The 23,059-nt window shown below is 43.7% G+C and overlaps 1 protein-coding gene across 1 annotated transcript; it reads left to right on the forward strand.

Annotated features, from left to right (window-relative positions):
* Window positions 1-5,762: 5,762 nt before the first annotated feature.
* On the forward strand, window positions 5,763-21,135 carry TEX48 (testis expressed 48). The gene is given in 4 exon segments (XM_060013661.1): window positions 5,763-5,931; window positions 17,079-17,201; window positions 19,507-19,635; window positions 21,032-21,135. Coding segments are annotated over 4 exon segments (525 nt in total).
* The last annotated feature ends 1,924 nt before the right edge of the window (window positions 21,136-23,059 follow it).

A 23,059-nucleotide genomic window follows, 5' to 3' on the forward strand; every position in this document is an offset into this window, starting at 1 on the left:
CTCTGTACCTATTACTTTGAGTTCAATGTCTCAACAAATCCTTAAAAATTCCTGAGAGTTAGGTGTTCTGACCCCATTTAGAGGCGTGAACGCTGAAGCTCAGAGAAACCACATAACATGTACAAGGTCATATTTCATCCTAGGTAGTTTCTCCCAAACAAAGCCCTTAGTACACTGCCTGGCACAGAGTTTCCACTCATGTTACTATTGTGCTAACTCCCCATAAAATGACTCTTGCCTATATTTAGGCAAGGTGGCCCCAGGGATCCTCTAACCCACAGCATCTAGCTGACTTCCATGGGAGAAGCCCATAAGTTCTCCTGTAGAACTCCGGCATCCCTGCCAAAGTCAAAGGATTTGTGTTATTGTACTAGTTTTTGAGAATGTTGGATTTCACTTTTTAGGGCTTTTTAAAACAATCTTAAGAAATAATCTCTTCCGTATGCCTGGGAAGTTGGCAAATTGTCTTGAAATCAGTTATAAGGCTAAGTGGAGAATCACCATGGAAAGGGTGGAACTCCAAATTGGTAGTTTCCAATCTTTCTTTACAAAGAGCAACCTCTAATTTATCCAGTTGAAGAGATGACTGATGGAGTTCAGGTGGCTGGATGTTAGAAATGGAAGACTTTCTGTACGTTGCACATGGATGTATTATCAATTCTAATGGTGCATCTTTGCCCATGAGTAGACCAGAGAAAATACTGGAAGAACATATGTGGATACACCAGTAGATAAATCCAAATCCACTGATTTGTAAACCATGAATCTCTCTTTCTCAACTCATTTGTTAAATGTTTTTCTCTGTAAGACTTTGTCCTTTGTCTTGTAACATACTTCTTCTCTATCCCCCTATAGCTTGACACTGTGTGAGTATGTTTTCCTATATCCCCTCTGTTTACTTCTTTCAAGCATCGAGGCAACAATAAATATAGATTCTTACTCAAATCCAATTAAAGTATATTTATGTACCCTCCTCCACATGTATATGGCACTCTGCTGGGATCTGTAATATAAAGAGACATAATAAACAATATTGCTGTTCAAAGGTCAGGAAAAAAAGGTGAGGTATCAAGCTTCCCCCTTTATCGTTCAGTCAAGTTACACTATACCCCTCTGGGTCAGGTAATATGATGGTGCCTTGTGAGCACAAAAGCTTACAAAGAGAGCACAGAGAGGTGGGTGGCTATATAAAGACAGCCTGGTGAGACACTGGGGAAGGCCCAGATGTTCTTCCAAAATACACACATGGTGCAGTTCAACAAGCAATTTCATAGATGCCCGTTCTTCTTGCCCTGGGAGAGGTGGGAATTATGGGTCCCATTTCAGAGATAAGCAAATGGGACTCAAAGAAGGGAAGTGATTTGCCGTGAATGGGAAAGGCAGAAGTCTGAATCCACATAGGGTAAGTAATTTTTTAGACCATGGACCTAGCAGATGACTTGGTGTAAGGGGAAAACATCCTTGAATGAATAGGGAAAGACCACAGTTTAACTCTGGATTACATGCTACCCTACACTGCCCATGGCTCCTTCTTTTCTTTCCACTGTTTCAAAAGAGGAGGGAGAAAAAACAAAATTCAGCACCAAGAGGGAGTTCTTGAGAAATAGCCTACACTGTAGCATTGTCCTGTGGGCTGTGCTCAGGTGACAGGGACTTGTAAAGGGACATGCCTTGCCTCTTTGGAAGCCAAGCCATTTTAGTTGCTGCCCAAGAAGTCCCAGAATGAAGCCCTCTGGTTCTGCTCCACAGCAAATAGTGTCACTGTGAAGTTTCACTGTAATAAAGAGATGATTCAGTAATTACTCAGAGAAGCCATAGCATTTCAGAGATGTTCTCCTGGACCACAGCATGTACGGTGATGCGAGCTTCGTCTTCCTGCCGCAAGCCTTTGCATTTAGTGTCAGATCTGAGTAATAAGTGACATATTAAATGACTGGTGACAATGTTTACCCTTCCTTCCTCCCCACCGCCATCACACTCAAAAGTCAGCCAACATGACAAGATTTCAATACCAAAACCTTCACCGAGAACAGTGAAACTTTGATTCTCTCCGTTTTCCCACAAGTCTCAAATAGATACTGGAAAGTTTTTTTCTTTGTCTCCAGTGTAATCGAAAAATATGTTTTTATTTAGAAGCAATCCAAAAGTCAAGCCTATTTTTAGAATGTGAGATTACAGAGGAGTATTTTTCCAAAAGGTTCTTAAGTATCAATTATGTAAGAGCCACAAAAGGGTTTTATTTGCTACCATCACCCTGGGGCTTTGAAGGGAGTCTAGGGGTTAAGACTCCTGGAAATTGAGAAGCCTACATTTTTTGAAAGAATAAACCCAATTTTCAGCTCAAAAAGTACGGGCAAGAGATGAGTTTACAACTAAAATGATGCCCTGGGACTTCCCTAGTGGCGCAGTAGTTAAGAATCTGCCTGGCAATGCAGGGGACACAGGTTCGAGCCCTGGTCCAGGAAAATCCCACATGCCACGGAGCAACTAAGCCCGTGCGCCACAACTACTGAGCCTGCGCTCTCAAGCCCGCGAGCCACAACTACTGAGCCCAAGCGCCGGAACTACTGAATCCCGCACGCCTAGAGCCTGTGGTCCGCAACAAGAGAAGCCACCTCAATGAGCAGCCCGCGCACCACAACTAAGAGTGGCCCCCACTCGCCGCAACTAGAGAAAGCCTGCGCGCAGCAACGAAGACCCAACACAGCCAATAATAAATAAATAAATAAATAAATAAATAAATAAATAAAATGATGCCCTTCCACAAGCTGCTTAGAAGAGAAACATAAATCTCTCTTAATATTTATTATATAGGTCATAGACATGATGTTGTATATCAAATCAGTATTTCCTAAACTGCATTTATTCACATAACATTGTTGGATCTGCCTAGTATCTCTACTATTATTCCCTTAATATTTTTCTTTAAACCATCTCATTATTTTACACTAAAACAAATGTACCACAAATGGAAAAGGTCAACATAAAAAAACAGAATGAAAACAAAATAATGTGCTGAAATCCTGGTATGATGCTGTCACCTGCAAAGACTCTGAGCCTGCAGGCTATTTTTTTTTTTTTGTTATAAAGGGAGATTGTCAACTTTCTGGAGGCATTACAGAGTGGGTAACACCTAGCAGAGACTTCTCTCTCCCCTTATGTAATTGAAGACTCTAAAGGGAGTTGCTCTCTCATGATACGATTCAATGCTATATAGTGTCATGTCCATGTTTGACCTTAAATCATTGCACTTCCCACTGGGGGACTGCGTCCCACACTTTGGGAAAATATGAATGCCTGTGCCTAGCAAACGTCCCAAGGCCTCTAACTGTCTGTGAGTTGAATGGGGGTTGGCTGATCTAAGCTGGACTTAGCTTGACTGCTTGCCTGGAGTGACTCTGATCTATGTCTCTCATTCTTCTTCTGGGACTAATGGGCTAATGGGGACATAGTCTGTCAGGGCAGAGGCAGAAGAGCAAGAGCCGAAGTGGCAACATGCTAGGAATTCTAATCTCAAAACTCTAATACTGTCCCTTTTGCCCACAAACCATTGACCAAAGCAAGTCACTTAGTCAAATCCAAAATCAAACACAGGGAAATACACTTTGCTTATGATGATGCCATGGAGAACGTATGACCATTGGCAGGGGTAAAGAATTGGGGCCAACAGTGCCATCTACCACACTCATTTGACCTTTCTGGAAACCTTCATTTGACTCTCTCTTACAATATCAAATGCAACATTCTCAGAAGTAAATTTTAGTTCTTACATTTATGGTCAACTGATTCTTGACAACAGTGTCAAGACCAAGACAATTCAATGTGGAAAGAATAGTCTTTTAAACAAATGGTGCTGGGACCACTAGACATCCACATGCAAAACAATGAAGCTGGGACTCCTACTTTAATACTAACTCAAAATGGACCAAAGACCTACATGTAAGAGTTAAAACTATAAAATCTTAGAAGAAAATATGGTAGTAAATCTTCATGACCTTGGGTTAGGTGGTTGATTTGTTAGATATGACATCAAAAACACAAGCAACAAAAGAAAAAATGGTTAAGTGAACTTCATCAAAATTAAAAACTTTTGTGCTTCAAAGAACACCAGCAAGAACGTGAAAAGACACATTGAGAATGCAAGAAAAACAGAATGCGAGAAATATCTGCAAACCATATATCTGATAACGGTCTAATATCCAGAATATATAAAGAACTCTTAAAATTCAACCATAAAAAGACAGTCCAATTTTTAAATGGGCAAAGGAGCTTAACAGACATTTCTCCAATCAAGGTATACAAATGGCCAATAAATACATGAAAAGATGCTCAATATCATTAGCCATTAGGAAAATACAGATCTAAACCACAATGAGATACTATTCGCACTCACTAAGATGGTTAAAGTAAAAAAGACAGACAATAACAAGTGTTGTTGAGGATATAAAGCAAATGAAACCCTCATACATTGCTGAGGGTAGTGCCACCTTGGAAACAGTCTGGCAATTTCTGAAAAGTTAAAATTGAGTTACTATCTGACTCAGCAAATTCATTTCCAGGTATATATACCCAAGATAAAAGAAAACACATGTCCACAAGAAAACTTGCACACAAATATTCATAGCAGTATTTTTTGAGCCAAGAAGTGAAGAGAACCTAAATGTCCATCAATAGATGAACAAAATGTGGTATATCCATACAATGGAATATTATTTGGCAACACAAAGGAATGAAGAACTGATATATGGTACAACCTGGAGGTACCTTGAAAAAGTAAATCATATTGTATGATCTAATTTATATGAAACGTCCAGAAGAGGCAAATCCATAGAGACAGAAAGCAGATTAGTGGTTGCCAGGGGCTGGAAGGAAGGGGGAATGGAGAGTGACTGCTAATGGACATGGAGTTTCCTTTTGGGGTGATGCAAATATTCAGGAATTGAACAGTGTTGCACAATTCTATGAATATACTAAAAACTACTGACTTGTACACCTTAGAAGTATAAATTTTATGGCATATGAATTATATTTCAATAAGCTATCATTTTAAAAACTGAATTTTCAAAACAATCCAGTTAGAAAGTGGGCAAAAGACATGAAGAGACATTTCACCAAAGAGGATGTATGAGTGACTAATAAGCATGTAAAAAGATGTTCAGAGCTTCCCTGGTGGCGCAGTGGTTGAGAATCTACCTGCCGATGCAGGGGACGCGGGTTCGTGCCCTGGTCTGGGAGGATCCCACATGCCGCGGAGCAACTAGGCCCGTGAGCCACAACTACTGAGCCTGCGCGTCTGGAGCCTGTGCTCCGCAACAAGAGAGGCTGCGACAGTGCGAGGCCCGCGCACCGCGATGATGAGAGGCCCCCGCTCACCGCAACTAGAGAAAGCCCTTGCACTGAAACGAAGACCCAACACAGCAAAAATAAATTAATAAACTCCTACCCCCAACATCTTCTTAAAAAAAAAAAGATGTTCAACACTAGTAGCTATTAGGGAAATGCACATTAAAATCACAATAAGATACCAAGACACACCTATTAGAATGACTAAAATAAAAAACAGTGAAAAAAACACTGGAGAAGAGGAGCGTTGCTGGTGGAAATGTAAAATGGCACAGTCCCTCTGGAAAATAACCTGGTCAACAGCAGAGCCCATTCACAATTCCCGAGAAATAAAAATAGAATCTGGGTAATAAAATAAAGTCTAACCTTTTTTTCTTTTTCTTTGTGTCCCGTCTAGCTTCACTTTCTCACAGGATACCATGGGCAGAGAACTCCACCCGGCACTTCAGACCAGAATTCCTAGTGCGAAAGGGCTTCGCCCGACACTGCACCTCGGGGCCATGCAGAAGCGCAGCACGACACTTCAATTCAAGATGGCTGCAGCAGGCCGCGTGCAGAGACGCTGCACCCGGCACTGTGATCTGGAGCGTGAGTAGCGTAACTGCGCGAGACCCAGGAGAACTCCGGCCCCGCCCCCCGCTGAAGAGACACACCCACCCCCTGCAAAGCAGCCCCGCCCTGATGGCCTGGGGAGCGGGAGCGGGCGGAGCGCAGACTTTAGAGCGGGAGCTGGCACCTCTGCATTCTTTGATCAAAGAATAAAACTGGGGCTTCCCTGGTGGCGCAGTGGTTGGGAGTCCGCCGGCCGATGCTGGGGACGCGGGTTAGTGCCCCGGTCCGGGAGGATCCCGCATGCCGCGGAGCGGCTGGGATCGTGAGCCGTGGCCGCTGAGCCTGCGCGTCTGGAGCCTGTGCTCCACAGCGGGAGAGGCCGCAGCGGTGAGAGGCCCGCCTACCGCAAAAAAAAAAAAAAGAATAAAACTTTCCTTTGCTTCTGAACCCAGGTCAGTCTAGTTATATTGGCGCGAGCGACACTAGGCAGGAAGACCCCTGTTGGGGACCAACTTGGAAGGGCTGGTAACAATTCGGCCTTTTCTTTTAGAACTAAAAATGGCTTTACCATACAATCTAGAAATTGTACTCTTGGGCATTTACCCCACAGAAGTGAAAACTTATTTTCACCCAGAAACTAGTACATGAATGTTCAGAGTAGCTTTATGTATTTTTCCATAAATTTATTTATTTTATCTTTGGCTGCGTTGGGTCTTTGTTGCTGCGCACTGGCTTTTCTCTACCTCCAGCGAGCGAGGGCTACTCTTTGTTGGGGTGCACGGGCTTCTCATTGCGGTGGCTTCTCTTGTTGTGGAGCACGGGCTCTAGGCGCGCGGGGTTCAGTAGCTGTGGCTCGCGGGCTCTAGAGCACAGGTTCAGTAGTTGTGGCACACGGGCTTAGCTGCTCCATGGCATGTGGGATCTTCCCGGACCAGGGCTCGAACCTGTGTCCCCTGCATTGGCAGGCGGATTCTTAGCTACTGTGCCACCAGGGAAGCCCCGAGAGTAGCTTTCTTTGTAATGGCCAAAAACTAGAAACCATTCAAATATCTGTCACTGGATGACTGGTTAAACAAACTGTGGTACATGCATACTGTGGATTATGAGTCAGCAAAGAAAAGGAATAAACTATTGATACATGCTAGAACTTGGATTACTCTCAAGGAAATTATGCTGAGTGAAAAAAAAAACTCAAAAAGAGGGGCTTCGGAGTGGCCCCACATGCCTCGGAGTAGCTGGGCCCATGAGCCATGGCCGCTGAGCCTGCGCGTCCGGAGCCTGTGCTCCGCAACGGGAGAGGCCACAACAGTGAGAGGCCCGCGTACCGCAAAAAAAAAAGAAGAAGAAGAAACTCAAAAAGATACATTTTTTTGAGTTTTTTGAAAAAAAACTCAAAAAGATACAAAAAGATACATGTTTCCATTTGTGAACATTCATGAAATGACATAATTGTAGAAATGGGAAACAGATTAGTGGTTTCCAGGAGTTAGAGATGGTGGGGAAAGGGGGTGGTGTGGCTATAAAGAAGTAGCACATAAGGAACTTTGTGGGGATGGTAGTTAAGTGTCTTGGTTGTGGTGGCAGTTACATGAAGCCACATGTGATAAAACTGCATGCAGCTACACACATACACACATATGAGTACGTACGAAACTGGTGAATGGTCGAATGAGCTTAGTGGATCGCACCAATGTTAATTTTCCGGTTGTGATATCATTAGTGATACAAGACGCTAACATTGGGGGAGACTGGGTAAAGAATTCATAGAAACTCTCTGCACTTGAAGTTGAGACACAGATGTAGAGAACAAACATATGGACACCAAGGGGGGAAAGCTGCGGGTGCGTGTGTGTGTGGGTGTGATGAATTGGGCGATTGGGATTGACATGTATACGCTGATGTGTATAAAACTGATGACTAATAAGAACCTGCTGTATAAAAATATAAAATAAAATTTAAAAATTAGAAAATAAACTGCAAGTTTCTTTGCAACTTCCTGTGAATTTGTAATTATTTCAAAATAAAGTTGTTTTAAAAAACAAAAACAAAATACCTAAATTTATCCTTATCCAAAATGTACTCTTCCTGAATTCTCTTATTTCACATCCACAGGTGTGAAAGCATCAGCCCAGACTCACCCTTCACTCTCAGTATCAAATAATAATAGTAACAGGCCACATTTATTGAATGCTTCTCTACCAGGTACTACAGTCAGCCCTCCACATCCGAGGGCTTCACATCCACAGATTCGACCAACCACAACAGAAAATACTCGGAGAAAAAAAAAAAAATTCCAGAAAGTTCTAAAAAGCAAAATTTGAGTTTGCACCTCTCCAGCAACTATTTACATGGCATTTACATTGTATTAGGTATTATAAGTAATCTAGAGATGATTTAAAGTATACAGGAGGATGTGCTTAGGTTACATGCAAATACTACACCATTTTATATAAGCGACTTGAGCATCCTCAGATTTGGTATCCTTGGGGGTCCAATTCCCCCCGCAGATACTGAGGGACAACTATACACTTATGACATTCCATGGCTGGTCTAATGTGTTCCTCACATCAACGCTATTATAATTCCCATTTTAAAGGTAAGGAGGGCTTCCCTGGTGGCGCAGTGGTTGAGAGTCCACCTGCCGATGCAAGGGGCACGGGTTCATGCCCCGGTCCGGGAGGATCCCACATGCCGCGGAGTGGCTGGGCCCGTGAGCCATGGCCGCTGAGCCTGCGCGTCCGGAGCCTGTGCTCTGCAACGGGAGAGGCCACGACAGTGAGAGGCCCGCATACCACAAAAAAAAAAAAGGTAAGGAAACTGAGGATTAGAGGGGTAAATGTCCTTGGCCAACGTTATACAGCAAGTTGCCACAGCAGGTTTCTCATGCAGGCAGCCCAACTCCAGAGCCCATACCCTCTGGAATCACCAGATTCAAAATCCACCCACTTATCTTAGGCCAGTGCCTTAGTTCATTATTCTCTACCTGGACCAGGGATTAGTGCAGGAACCTGCTAACTAGACTCCTACCCCAGATCTAAGCTTGAATGGTAAACCACCCCAAACAGAAGACAATCTCCCAATTTCCCCACGCAAAGATTTCTTTTTAAGTATTTTGGCCAACCTGAATATATAAATGTTTTGTGCTATAGGTGAAATAACCAAACATCTATTTACAAGGATTCAATACAGGATGTGCGTATACAATGGCATATTATATATTATAAAATATATTAATTTAGAAATACCGCTATCCTCATTCTCCCATCTTCTGAAACAATTTCATTCAAATGCTTCTCACATACCTCTAACATCAGTATCTTTACAATTTTCATCAAACACAGGTTTCCAGAGTATATTTTCATTTCTAAGTTATTTGAAAAATAGTCCTATTGAATCCATATATAATACTGTTCCTGAAAAGCTAAAAAAATACATTTATACAGCATCAAGAAAAGTTAGGTTTTTAAAATTTGTTCTGTAGGTCACTAGTTTTCAATGCCGGCTGCAAGTTAAAAATCATACTGTATTATAAACTTCAAAGTTGCTAAGAGGCTACATCTTAATTGTTCTCAACACAAAAAAGAAATAATTATGTGATGCAGTAAAGGTGTTAGCTAACACTACTATTGCATAGTTATCATACTGCAATATATAAATGTATCATACCAACACACTGTACATCTCAAACTTATACAACGTTATATGCCAATTATATCTCAATTTTTTTAAAGTGTGATGGGGGAAAATCATCTGGGGAGCTTTCCAAAACTACCAATGCCCAGAAATAGTGATTTTACTGGCCTATAGAGTGGGCACTGAGCGTGGCTTTTTTTTTTGTGGTACGCGGGCCTCACACAGTGTGGCCTCTCCCGTTGCGGAGCACAGGCTCCGGACGCGCAGGCTCGGCGGCCATGGCTCACGGGCCCAGCTGCTCCGCGGCACGTGGGATCTTCCCGGACCGGGACACGAATCTGTGTCCCCTGCAACGGCAGGCGGACTCTCAACCACTGCGCCACCAGGGAAGCCCTGAGCGTGGCATTTTTAAATGTTCCTCCCTAAGGGCAGCCTTTGCAGAGAATCACTGCTTAAGTGTGTAATTAGCCATCTCCACAATGTAACGTAGTAGTTCTCAGTCTTGATTACGTATAAGAATCACCTGGAAAGCTTTGTAAAACCACTGATGCCCAGGCTTCACCCACTGCTATCCCCAAGGATTCTAATTTATCTGGAGTGAGGCCTGAGGGTATTCCTATGTTTTAAAAAACATCTCAGATGAATCTCACTTGCAGCCAGAATTGAGAACCTTCAATATTACCACTTAGGAGTACTTCTTTACAACTGAGGTTTAAAAGACTGTTTTAACCACTGTCGAATACTTAGTACGGCTTAGGTCACATAGACCAATTGCTCTGTAACTATGGTAACAGATAATCACCAGAACTTGTTTAAACACATTTCATCTGTTAATAAACTTTAATCTTGATGACCATTCTCCTGAAAGTAACCACCTGAACCCCAATCCACCCCTCCAACAGAACATCCAAAACTGTGCTGAAGTTTTGCTGGCTTCTGTTCCTTTTGTATCAGGTGACCTCTAGAAGCATCCAAAGATAGCACTGATTGAGAACATTTTAACCTAATTTGGCTTCCCCAAATAGAAATTGGTTGTCCTAAATAAAGGAACTGAGAGTTCCCCAAAGGTGGGAGATTTTGTCAGGACTCAATTTTCCAGAAAGATAGCTTGGGAAGAGAATGCCACTTTATATTTGCACATATCATTAATAACAACCATTTCTTGAATGTTTACTATACCTAGGCACCGTGTTAAATGTTTACCTGACCTCATTTAATCCTAAAAATATCATTTAAAATTAAATAATTATTATTCCCACTTTTTAAAAATAACTTTATTTATTTTTAACTTTGGCTGCGTTGGGTCTTCGTTGCTGCGTGCAGGCTTTCTCTAGTTGCAGAGAGTGGGGGCTCCTCTTGTTGCAGAGCACAGGCTCTAGGCGCACGCGGGCTTTAGTTGTGGCATGTGGGCTCAGTAGCTGTGAGCTTGTGGGCTGCAGAGCACAGGCTCCATAGCTGCTTAGCTGCTTAGCTGCTTAGCTGCTTAGCTGCTTAGCTGCTCCACAGCATGTGGGATCTTCCCGGACCAGGGCTTGAACCCGTCTCCCCTGCATTGGCAGGCGGATTCTTAACCACTGTGCCACCAGGCAAGTCCCATTATTCCCACTTTAAAGAGGAAGAAACCAAGACATGACGTCTATTTGCCTAAGGTTACCACCCTGCTGGCTACGGACACAGAATGTGGACCAAGGTCTTCTGCATCCAGTGCTATACCGCCCCCTTCTGGCCCAGCCATCCTCAAGATGCTTTCACCAGAGGCACCAGGACTTCCATTCCAGTGCCCCAAAGGACAGCATGGCATTGTGGACAGAGGGAAGGACCACTAGAGAGAGGATCAGCAGACATCCTCCCTCCTCCCTGCATTTACAGTCAGTCCAAACCCCTCTGCCCCCAACATTCCGTGGTTCCCAGGCCCTGTGACATCACAGATAGTTCCCTCTCTGCTCTGCCAGCCGCAGATGAGTGAGGCTCAAAAGTTAGACCTGAGAGCAGGAGGGATATTGTTTCATACTTAAAGGGACAATGTCTCCATCACTCCTGGGCACCTTTTCACGTTGCTCCAGGAAGCAGACACCATCCCTCTTACCATGACCCCACTGTTTCTCTCTCTGGGTCCCAGTCTCCCCACCTGTGCTGAATGACCCCTAAGGGCTCCTCCAGCTCCAGAAGTCTTCCTGTTTGACCTCATTGATCTTTCCTGCTCTGGTCGAAGTTCTGTGGGGTCACTGAAGACCTGAAGTTCACAGCCCACTGGGGGTAACCCAAGGGCCCTTTTCTTTGGCTCCTGCTTCCACCTAGAGGAGGGCGCTGGTAGTGCAAGGAACACCACACCCACCCTGCCCTAACCAAAATCAACTCCACATTTGCATCAGCATCAGCATTTACATTTATTGAGCCTTTACAACGTGCCAGACAGCTGTGCTAAGCACTTTCCATCATTAGTTATCTGAGGATTATTTAATCCTCACAACCACATTCTAGGGTAGATATTATTATCATTCCCATTTTACAGATAAGAAAACAGAAGTTCAGGAAAGTTAAATTCTTTTAAATTTCATAGCTAACAAATTGTAAATCCTTAGGAATTATACCCCAAAGAACGTGCTTGTAATTGCTACAGTGTTAATATCCTTTCCGTTTCTGAAGGGGCTCAAAAGTTCAAAACTCTTGGCTACCAACGCTTAGAGGAAAAAGTGGTTCTACTCCCCTCTGTTTCTCGGGAAATTGCTGGGGAGTAAAGATATGAAAAGCATCAGCGCTAGATTCAGATAAACTTATATTTGAAAATATCTGCTGAGCTGCTACTACAGAATGATCTCCAAGATGCTATGTACCTATAAGCTGCTTTAGCAGAAGAGACCTCCACTCAACGTGTGGAACAAAAACTGAATTTATTTCTCATTAAACAAGAGAGAACTATGCTCTGATGACAAAGTCTCTGAACAAAGCTAATGGCTAATATTTAAGGGGTTTGTGGAGGCACTGAGTTCATGGACAGGTGGTATTTCAGAGGCAGGAGTGCTTAGGAGTGGTAGGCCATAGGCCATGAAGTACTGTCTGTGGATGTTACTTTCAGGAGAATGGTCATCAAGATAAAAGTTCATTAACAGATTAAACGGGTTTAAACAGGTTCTGGTGATTATCTGTTACCATGGTTACAAAGCAATCAGTCTTCGCTTAGGAGTGTGGGAACTCCTTTTTTATTCTTCGTCTCCCCCTTTCGGCCCTCCCTCAACCAAAGCCTCAGGAGAGACCCTCAGGGACTGTCCAGATCTTCACCACTGTTGGCCACTTTCCTTGAAGACACAGTTACAGTTTTCCACTTACAGAGATCTGATGTTCAGTTGGAACATCAGCCAGCCTGATGTCTTCTTGCTTCTGTCTTTCAATCATCTGTGGAGCCAGAAGTTGAAACAGTTGCCGCATAAAAGTATTCCACTCTCTGGACAACAGCCAATGAATGACTGTGAGACAAACAATAATAATTAAAAGAATTTTTTTTTTTTTGCGGTACGTGGGCCTCTCACTGCTGTGGCCTCTCCCATTGCGGAGCACAGGCTCCGGACGCGCAGGCTCAGCGGCCATGGCTCACGGGCCCAGCCGCTCCGCGGCATGTGGGATCTTCCCGCACCGGGGCACGAACCCGTGTCCCCCGCATCGGCAGGCGGACTCTCACCAACTGCGCCACCAGGGAAGCCCAAAAGAATTTTTAAGAGAGTGTGGAAGGCAGTCTAGAATCATAACTATTTCCCAGGTATGACGGAAGAAGATAAATTTCAAATGATACCCTGTGTCTACCTCAAATAGCCAGGTTGCCTTTTCTTTGGGCTTAGATATAGATCAACCTCACCTGTGGTATTAATCAAGGTACAGCATGAAGGGAAAGCAATGGTGCATAATCCCCCGATTAGCCAAAATAAAATCCAAAGGTATTCTATTATCCATTATTCCCTGAGCTAAGAATTTTCAATTGGTCAGTTGTGCCCTAGGATGTGGGCTGTGTTGCGTACTACGTCAGTCAAGGTGAAGGAAAATGAGCCCCTTGTGTTGTCCACCGCCTTTGGAGGGCTCACTGTTCTCAGAAGTCTGGGATATTGACAACCCCATGAAGGATTTTTTTCCCTTCCAACACTGTGTAAGAAACATTGTCCACTGAGTGTGCCCGGGAGTTGCACACTTGGAAAGGCACACAGTCATCACAAAGAACAGTAGGTCTTAGGCCTGGTTGGCACTGAAGAGTCTGATTTCCCAGTAAGAAATAAACCATGTCAACAATCAAGCAGTATTACTGTCCACCTTTATTTATCAATTTTCCTTGGGAGTTTAGAGGAAGAACAGGAGAGTGCTGATATATATATATATATATATATATATATATATATATACATACACACACACACACACACACACACACACACACACACACGTGTCCTCATCCACAGGCTCCGTGTTCTTTAAGAACAGAGGAACTTTTGGTCCAAGAGGGCTTAAAGTTATTTTGATTTCTAATTAATTTTTAGGACTATTTGAAAATAATCAGGAGATCAAAGTCGACATTTCTCATTCCAATTTATTGTATCTAAGTTCACTATTTCAGGTCTGAGTCCTCTGCAAGAAAAGAAGAAAAGATTCCCTTAAGCTGTTCGTCTACCCCAGAACGTCCTGAAGTTTATTCAGTCTCCTACTGATTCATCTTGATTTAGTTTTCAATTCTGAATCTTTGCCCAATCTACCCTTAAGAAAAAGGTTTTACCTTTTGAAATAACTTTTGAAATAATTTTATGTGGTGCATTTTCTGTGTTTCTTAACTTCTCAAGCCCTTAATTTTTTGGAATTATGCATAGATGGGTCATTTAAATCTTCTGGTCTTTTCTATCCTGCTGCTTTTAAACATTTTGCTCCATTGTTGAAGGTTAACAATTAAGTTAACTAATTGATACAAATGTGGTAGTCTAGGGCAATAAGTAACAATAACAGAATCCTGAACTAGACAGCAACTTTCTGTTGTTCCAAAATTTGAGATGATTGAAAATATTTCTCCTCAATTCAGCTCTCACCCAGGTTTTAAATTCAACCTCTCTGGATCCACCTTCTGGTACAGGAGTTTTAGGGGAATATTGTGCAATGTTTTGTTCTCTTTTCTAGAGAAATGCACCATGAAGAAAGTTTATTTAGGTAGTTAGGGAAAGGAACAAGAGAAGTTTAAGTGGGTGGTAGAGATAAAGCTAGGGGGAGAGAGAGAGAGACATGCAAGGCAAGTAGGTTTCAAGTTTGAGTAGTGGTAAGATTTTTTTTTCTTCTTTCTGGAGCGAGAGCATATCAGTCAAAGAAGCCCTCTACTGACTGTTTGGTGTTTTTGTCTTCTCTCTCTTCTACCGCCCTTCTTAAATCTATTATTTTTTTTTAAAATCTATTATTTTTGACACTGAAAGTTTGCCATAATGGCCATTGTAATTTTAAGTCATCTAGCAAAATTTTGCCATTAATTAAGATAAGCACATCAGAGTACATTCAGTGAGAGTATATATACAAAGCAAGAGTTTTTCCAGGGAAGAGGAAGCAACTTTAATGCAGCTGAGACCATGACAAACAGGAAAGAATACACTACAGTTAGTCAAAACTTTGTACTATGCATGACATCTTGCATTCCTTGGCCAAGGAGAACCTAAAAGGCTTCATATGATCAATGCCCTAGAAATCACTAACTCCAAAATATAGGCTGAGAAAAGTGACTTTTCATTGCTTTACCAAGACGGACATGTGCTCATGAAGGTTTGGAGAGACCCAAGGCAAAGTTTTAGCAATTTCCTTTATACAAACTGACCACCAATCTAACAGACCTCCAACCATTAGTTCCCAGGGCTGCCTGGCGGTGGAGGTAGGTCAGACTTATGTTTTCATTTCTTCCTTATGAAGCACTTCCTTCTACACTCAACATACATAAGGCAATCTAGAACAAAACAAAAGCCCATGAAGCAAGAGTTTATATAAGTAGATGAAGATTGAAACTATAGCAAGCAGCAGAAGAATCAGCGTATTAATGGCAAGCATATTTGCTAAATGGTGCATCTCCAAAACAAAAGATCTAATTGCCTTATATTAATTTCTATTTGCTTATAAATCCTAAGAAAATAGATCCATTAAAGAGAGCTCAGAGAAATATGTCACAGATCAAATTATGATGAAAAACTCACTTGACAGCAGATCCAAAGGACTATTGGAGATTGAAGCTAAATGGGCCCAGAAAGTGCCCCTCTTGGTCCAAGGATCCCACACAATGGGGACATCGTATGTGTCTAGTCTGCTGGCTGTGTCTAGCCACAGTATATAAATTGTGCTATATTGAATAGCTTATGTGCAGGAAGTTAGAGATTTTGTATTAATTATTAAGAAGTCAAGGGTAAAAGAAACAGTAAGATCTGTTTGAAATCTACTGCCATAATTCAGGCAAGAGCTGATGGTGGCTTGGATGGTATGAGAGTAGAGAAAATGAGAAGCAAATGCCCATGAGTGAGACAACTCACACAGTGAGCTGGGTATTGTGAGAAGAATTTCCTACGAGGGGGTTTGCCACAGAAAGGGAAGGGAGAACAGGAAGCATTCAGAGACCTGGAAAAGTTGATACACAGTGAAAGGAGTTTGGGATGAAAACAAGGCCTTGTCATTCTGGACCACCCAAACTAGGAAGATCCTTGAAGAGATCATCTAACCTAACTTCCTCTTATTACTGATGAGAAGCCTGAGACACAGAGATAAGCATGGACTTACTCAAAGCCATACAGCAAGTTGGTGGCAGAACCAGGACCTACATCTACAAGACTGTGCTTCCTCACCATGTTCTCATGGGACCTGGACCAGCTAGAATAGTTTGGAGCCAATGAGCTACATGAAGGGAAGGGAAAGGAAATACAATGACCACTGACTGGGCACTTTGTGTACCCATCACCACAGGGGTCACTTTTCGTATGTTTAAACCTTTACTTTTTGCAAAGTAGGCACTGCTTTTCCCATTTTCCACGTGATAAAAGTGAGGCTCGAGAAGGTTAAGGAACCTACCCCTAGAAACAGGGTAGAATACAGATCTGGTTAAAAGCCAAGCATGTTTACGTGGATTTCCGCATGGGCTGGGATTCTGCTGTAGTGGGATCCTACCTGGAGTGTGAGCACAGGTAAAGGACTGGCACTTTTCATGCACAGTCGTATGTTTATTTAGGAAACAGCCCTGCCCAGGGAACTGGGCTCAAGTTCAAGATCGGTTGATTCAATAAGGCACCCCTGCAAGCAAAGCTGGAAGAACAGAGGCTTCAACTCCTTTCCATGGGTAAGAAAATTTTGTATAAAATAGGGATAGTGACCTTAAGAGAGAGCAACCTAGGCTGGAGGGCTTGGGCCTGCTGGCCGTGGGGAGCTACAAGAGATCTGGGAGAGGGAAATGTTATTATACCTTGGGAGAGGCTGACCCTGTAGGACCCCCATCACAGTAAATGTCCAACAGGGCATCTGGAATTCAGGCCCCAGAACCCAAGGCCCCATTCCTTTCTTTCATACAGCAGCCCACCGAAACCTGGCCTCGGAGATCTTCTGTATATGCTGCAAATGCTGTGAGGAACCCAATGCCACAGATGACTCCAAGATCCCCAGTCAAACCCCGGAGCTTCAGCCATCAAAGCATGGTAGGTACCAGGCAAAAACACCCTGCCTGGCCTCTCGAGGCCTCATTTTGCTCATCCCCCTTCCTGCTGAGATACCCTCAGATTTCTTTCAGCTTTTGATTGAATAATTCCAACCCAAAATGAGGTGAAGATTGGGTGGTTAAGTATCCAAATCAATAAACAATAGGGCCTCCCTGGTGGCGCAGTGGTTGAGAGTCCACCTGCCGATGCGGGGGACACGGGTTCGTGCCCCGGTCCGGGAAGATCTCACATGCCGCGGAGCGGCTGGGCCCGTGAGCCATGGCCGCTGAGCCTGCACGTCCGGAGCCTGTGCTCCGCAACGGGAGAGGCCACAGCAGTGAGAGGCCTGCGTACCACAAAAAAAAAAAAAAAAAAAAAAAATTAATAAATAAACAAATAAACAATAGAGCTTAAAAATCTTGAAACTTAAAGTGTGATTCATGAACCAGGAACATTGGCATCACCTGGGAGCTTGTTAAAGCTGCACTTTCAGACCCTACTCCAGTCCTACCAAGTCAGAACCTACGTTTTAACATGACCCACAGGGAAACCTGAACATACATCATAGTCTGAGAATCACTTGTCTAAAGACTATAAAGATAGCAGTTAAACTCTGCCTTTGGGGCTGGGGTTAGATCCAATCAGCTCTGCCACAGAATTGGGCAAGTCACGTACCCTTTCACTCTGAGCTTCAGTGTCCCTACCTGTAAAATGGGGATATTCATACTGTATTATTACTTTTCAGGATCACTGGGAGGATTAAATGAGGGAATATATAGAAGCACCAAGCACAGGGCTTGCACTAGGTAGGCATTCAACAAAGGTCAACAAATGGAAACTATGGTATATAGGTACTGGCCAGGATAGGATAGGCTCTGCTGCTAAAACAAATATGCCTTTAAATCTCAATCATTTAAATGAAACGAAAGTGTATTTCTTGCTCATGCAAAGTCTATCACACATCTATTTTCATCTTTAGTCAGAGCATCTGGAACACACAGTTTCCAAGGCCACCATGTATAAGAGGAGAGAGAGAGAGAGAGAGAGAGAGAGAAGGCATCCTGACCTTCAGTTTGTAATTACATCCTTCTTGATGATCCAGGAAAAAAGGTCATAGTGGAGAAGACTGGGGGTCAAAATCAGCAATTTCAGACAGAAAAAAAAAAAAGCATTATTGTCAAGATCAGGCAAAGCTAGGACTGACAAACACACAGTTGGGCGGTGAGTGGTGGGGTCAGGGAGGCTGGTCAGGCAGCTGGCACAATCCTACTAGGAGACAGGACAGTTCAATGGCAGAAAAAAAATTCTCATGGCATATTTTGCCAGCAATCCATAGCAGGGGCCTTTAAAATACTTCCCCTGAAAATAATTTCACGATAAAAACCAAGAAACTTAAAAATGTCAGTCCCTTTGTCCAAGATGATAATAATGGTAATTACTGAGCCCCAATTACATGCAAGGCACTGTCGAGGCCCAAGGGACCCAGCTGTGATCAGATAAGTCCCCTACTGTTTCAGAGCTTACACACTAGAAAAGTGATCTTATTTAATCTCTGTAATAACTCTAAGAAGTGGACCTGATTATCCAGAATGGATATATCATTTTGCAGGTCTGAAAACACAGACAGAGAGAGGTGAAGCAATTTGTTCAAGGTATGCGGCTAGAAAAGGACAGTCGTTTATTACAGAATACAGCTTAGTCTGTTGACAAGATTGTATGTTATTCTTTTAAGAATCTAGGAGTATGTCAAAACAAAGCCTTCAATACAACAGTGGTCATCACAATGGTATTTACGGTAGTGAAATTTGAAAGCAGTCTAAACACCCAACAATAGAACATTGGTTAAATAAATCCTGAATTATCCATAAAATTCTTAAAATTTAGTGACGTGAGAAAAATGTTTATGATATGTAAAAAGTGAAATGCATGCATAATATACAGGATGTGATGGACTATGTAGAAATGTGCATATAGGCAAACACTGGAGCTGTGATCATATCTGAGGGGAGGGGTGTTTGGGGCTTTTTTTCCTACTTCATATTCTTCAATATTTCCTAGCTTTTCTATAATGGGTATGCATTATATTTATAAACAGGAAAAAAGTAAACTTTATATTTTAAAAAGAATACATATTTTGAATCCAGTGCCTGCTTATGAGGCAGAGAACTCAGAAGACTAGAGGACGCAGACTCAGGTACTCCCCACCCCACGATAATCACCACTGGTCCATGTGCCCTGCTCCAGTTGGCAAAACGCCTTCACCTCTGAGCCTCCCCACATGACCACGTGGAATTACCATTGCCAGGTCTGCAGAAGGATGAGCTTGACGGACAAAATCTCAAGCAAGATAATGAAGCGTCCCACGTGATTTGGGGAAACTCCCTGCTCCATCCAGAAAAGAGAACATCCTATTTCAGCAGCAGTGAGTTTGAGGGTGAGTTCCAAACTGGGGTCCTAACACTGACCAGGAAACTCTGGGGGAGGGGGCCTTGCCCTAATGACCAAACCCCAATTTGATATTGAGCTAAGTGGGGTGACAGGACTGCTCCCTTCAGGAAGCTGCAGTCACATTCTAGGACACACTGGACAGAGTCCAGGGGTCTAAGACCTGGCTGCAGGACCCTCTGAGCTGGGAATTGCAGGAGGAGCAGGAGGTCTGGGAAGAAAGAACACATATCCACACTTTCCTTCTAAGCCCTTGTGGCACTGTCTTATATGTGTATTGCATGTGATTGTTTGCTTCACGTCTGCTTCGGCCACCAGACGATAAGTGCCAGGAGGGCAGGGCCGACATCACTTTTGTTCCTCCAAACTCAACCAGGTACATGGCAAATAAACATGCCAGAAAATGCTTGTGGATTGAGCGTAGTCCAGTGGGGGGAGAAATGCCTCTGGTTCCTGGAGTGTAGCCACATCCAGAAAGAAGGAATGCAGCCCCATTGATGGGCACCCACACTGTACCCAGGTGATCTCACATAGCTCACAACCACCCTATTAGGCTGGCTGTTAAGAGGTAAGCGTCATCCAGCCCAGTCACCTCAGAATTCTCGTAACAGCTAAACCCTCCTGGCAAACAAAATTTCAAAGTCCAATTTCTATAAAAAATCTAAGGGGTCCTGCTCTACTCGAATTGGGGGTGAGGGTCTGGGAGCCCCCCTAGCTCCCCTCCCCTCCACAGGGCTCCATGGAGCATAGTTTAAAAATCCCCCTCTCGATGGACTTGAGGACACGGGGAGGGGGAAGGGTAAGCTGGGACTAAGTGAGAGAGTGGCATGGACATACATACACTACCAAACGTAAAATAGATAGCTAGTGGGAAGCAGCCGCATAGCACAGGGAGATCAGCTCAGTGCTTTGTGACCACCTAGAGGGATGGGATAGGGAGGGTGGGAGGGAGATGCAAGAGGGAGGAGATATGGGGATATATGTATAGCTGATTCACTTTGTTATACAGCAGAAACTAACACAACACTGTACAGCAATTATACTCCAATAAAGATGTTAAAAAAAAAAAAAACACCTCTCACTGTGTAGAGAAGGCTTTGGCCCACAGTGGGAAGGGACTTTCCAAAGGCCCAGCAGAGAGTAGTGTTAACGTCAGAACCATTATGGGCCCAATTCTTCTATTTTCCAGGCCACTGCACTTTGCAAGACACCCTGCTGTCATTGAATGCTCCAATGGGGTACCAATGCGTCCCAGGCCAGGATCCACGTGGCTCACACAGTATTCCAGAAACTGACAATGACCAGGGATGGAGGCGACCAGAACAGTCCCCCCAGGCCCAAAGCAAAGCCTTCACTCAGTGTGATTTTTCCCTTTCTTCTTTCAGATGTGAATTCACATGTTTCCAAAAGAGGATTTCACAAGAGAAATCTAAGCCGCTACTCCCAGGATCGCTGGCCGTAACAGCCATGCCTCATTGGGAGACCCTGAACATTCTAGACGGCAGCCCCCTCGCAGGTCTCCGAGGCTGCACGGCTGCTGGAGGGTCTCCGGCAGGAAGGGGGCGGTGAACAGGGCCCATGAAGACTGATTCGGAAACTCCCCAGAGGAGGAGAAGATGTCTGAGCCATCCCTGTGCCTCCAACAAGAGTCACTTCGGCTCCTGGAGAAGCCACTGCAGAGGAGCTGCCTCCAATTAAAGTCCTTAGTTGCATCTTAGGCCTGGGTCCCTCCTCTATTCCCCTCTCCCAGCCCTACTGCTGAGATTCCCTTGAATATAGAACAATTAGAATTAGGCATCTCTTATTAAGAAATGAGGTCTGATTCTAAAACACTTTCAGTCACTCCTTACCAACCTAATGAAGTACTTAGGAGAGGCTGGTCAGCAATGGGCAGCTATAAATAGATGCTGGAATAACTGTCTAGAGCTTGAGGGCACAATACTGCTCGCCTACTGTGGGACTCAATTTGGTGCTCAGGGTCATAGTGGACAGTGGGCCAGGTAGTGCACAACTCTGCAACAAGCAGCCCTATAGTGATGCAATGCACAGCCCATGCAGTTGTAGAAAGCTGTCTGTGCTAAAACGCAGAGCATGCAAACGTAACATGCCAGACACCCCAAGTGGCTTCAACTTTAGCCAGGGAGCCAGGCACAGAAGCATATCACTTCACCTTACAGACAACTTGGGGATTTGGGGAAGCCTTCCTGGAAGAGATGGTGCTTGAGTTTTTTGAAAGTTGAAAGGGAATTAGCCAAGCAAAGAGGAGAGGGGAATTGTATTCCAGAAGGAGGGAACAGAATAAGCAAAGTTGGAAAACAGAGACACAAGCTGGCAGGGGTATAAAGTAGCGAACTTCGACGCTTAGAAAGACGAAAGTGAAAACCTAAGCCAGGGTGTTGGGAGAGGTGAGGGGGACAGAGCTTTAAGACCCTTGTATCCAGAAGAAGAAAGTTGGACTCTGTCCAGAAGGTAATGGGGAGCCAGGGAAGGTAATGTTTAGGCAACAAAATGACATAGCCATATTTCTGGTTTTTGCAATATGAACATGGTGAGTTGTTAAGACAACACAGTAGCACTCCCTGTGTCTGCCCCCAGCACTGAAGAGGAGAATAAAGGAAGATGATGTCTTATACCACAATATTATAGACTGAGATTCATAGCTACAATGGAAAGCCCATCCTGGCTGCCATTTGAAGGATGTGCAATTTGAAGAAGTGTGAGCAATAACGATAACAGCAGTGTATAACTCTGGTATATTTCTCTTCTCAATGCTTTATAAATATCAACTCACTTAGCATAATAACCCAACAAGGATAGTACTGTTACTACTCTGGTTTTACAAATTAGGAAACTGAGACACAGAGAACTTAAACACGTCTCTGAAGATTACACTAATAGTAAATGGCAGAGCTGAGACTTGAACCCAGGCCACCTGATTCCAGAATTGACACTCTTAACCAACCAGTTATGCTGCCCTTCACAATGATGGCAGAATGACATTCAGTGATTGCTTTTGGCTCCAAATTGACAGTTCATTGCCTGTTCTTCGAAACTGGAGTTGGGCCCTTTAAATCTTTTTCCCTCGGCAGCCAGTGCAATGTTAGGCTTCGTCAGTAGGCGGTGCTGGAGATACTGGAAGAGGAAGGGCCTTCCTTCTGTTCCGCGGAGCTCACTGAGCAGGGAGCAGCACTTGTAGCTCCTTGGGTATCTGGCTCTGGCAGTTCACGTGGCTTCTCCAGCACCCAGATCCTGCTGTATATGGTGGTCGACAGCACTTAGCAGCCAGCAGCTTCTCCCGGTGACTTACCCCCAACAAATGGGGTAGTGCCTCCATCTCTCTGTGATAGCTTTCCCTAGCACCTTAGAGGGCAGATTTCTAGAACATTCTGTCAACATGGCATCTCAGAGACTTC

The sequence above is a fragment of the Delphinus delphis genome, chromosome 6 (genome assembly GCF_949987515.2).
Source record: "Delphinus delphis chromosome 6, mDelDel1.2, whole genome shotgun sequence".
Classification (NCBI taxonomy): Eukaryota; Metazoa; Chordata; class Mammalia; order Artiodactyla; family Delphinidae; genus Delphinus; species Delphinus delphis.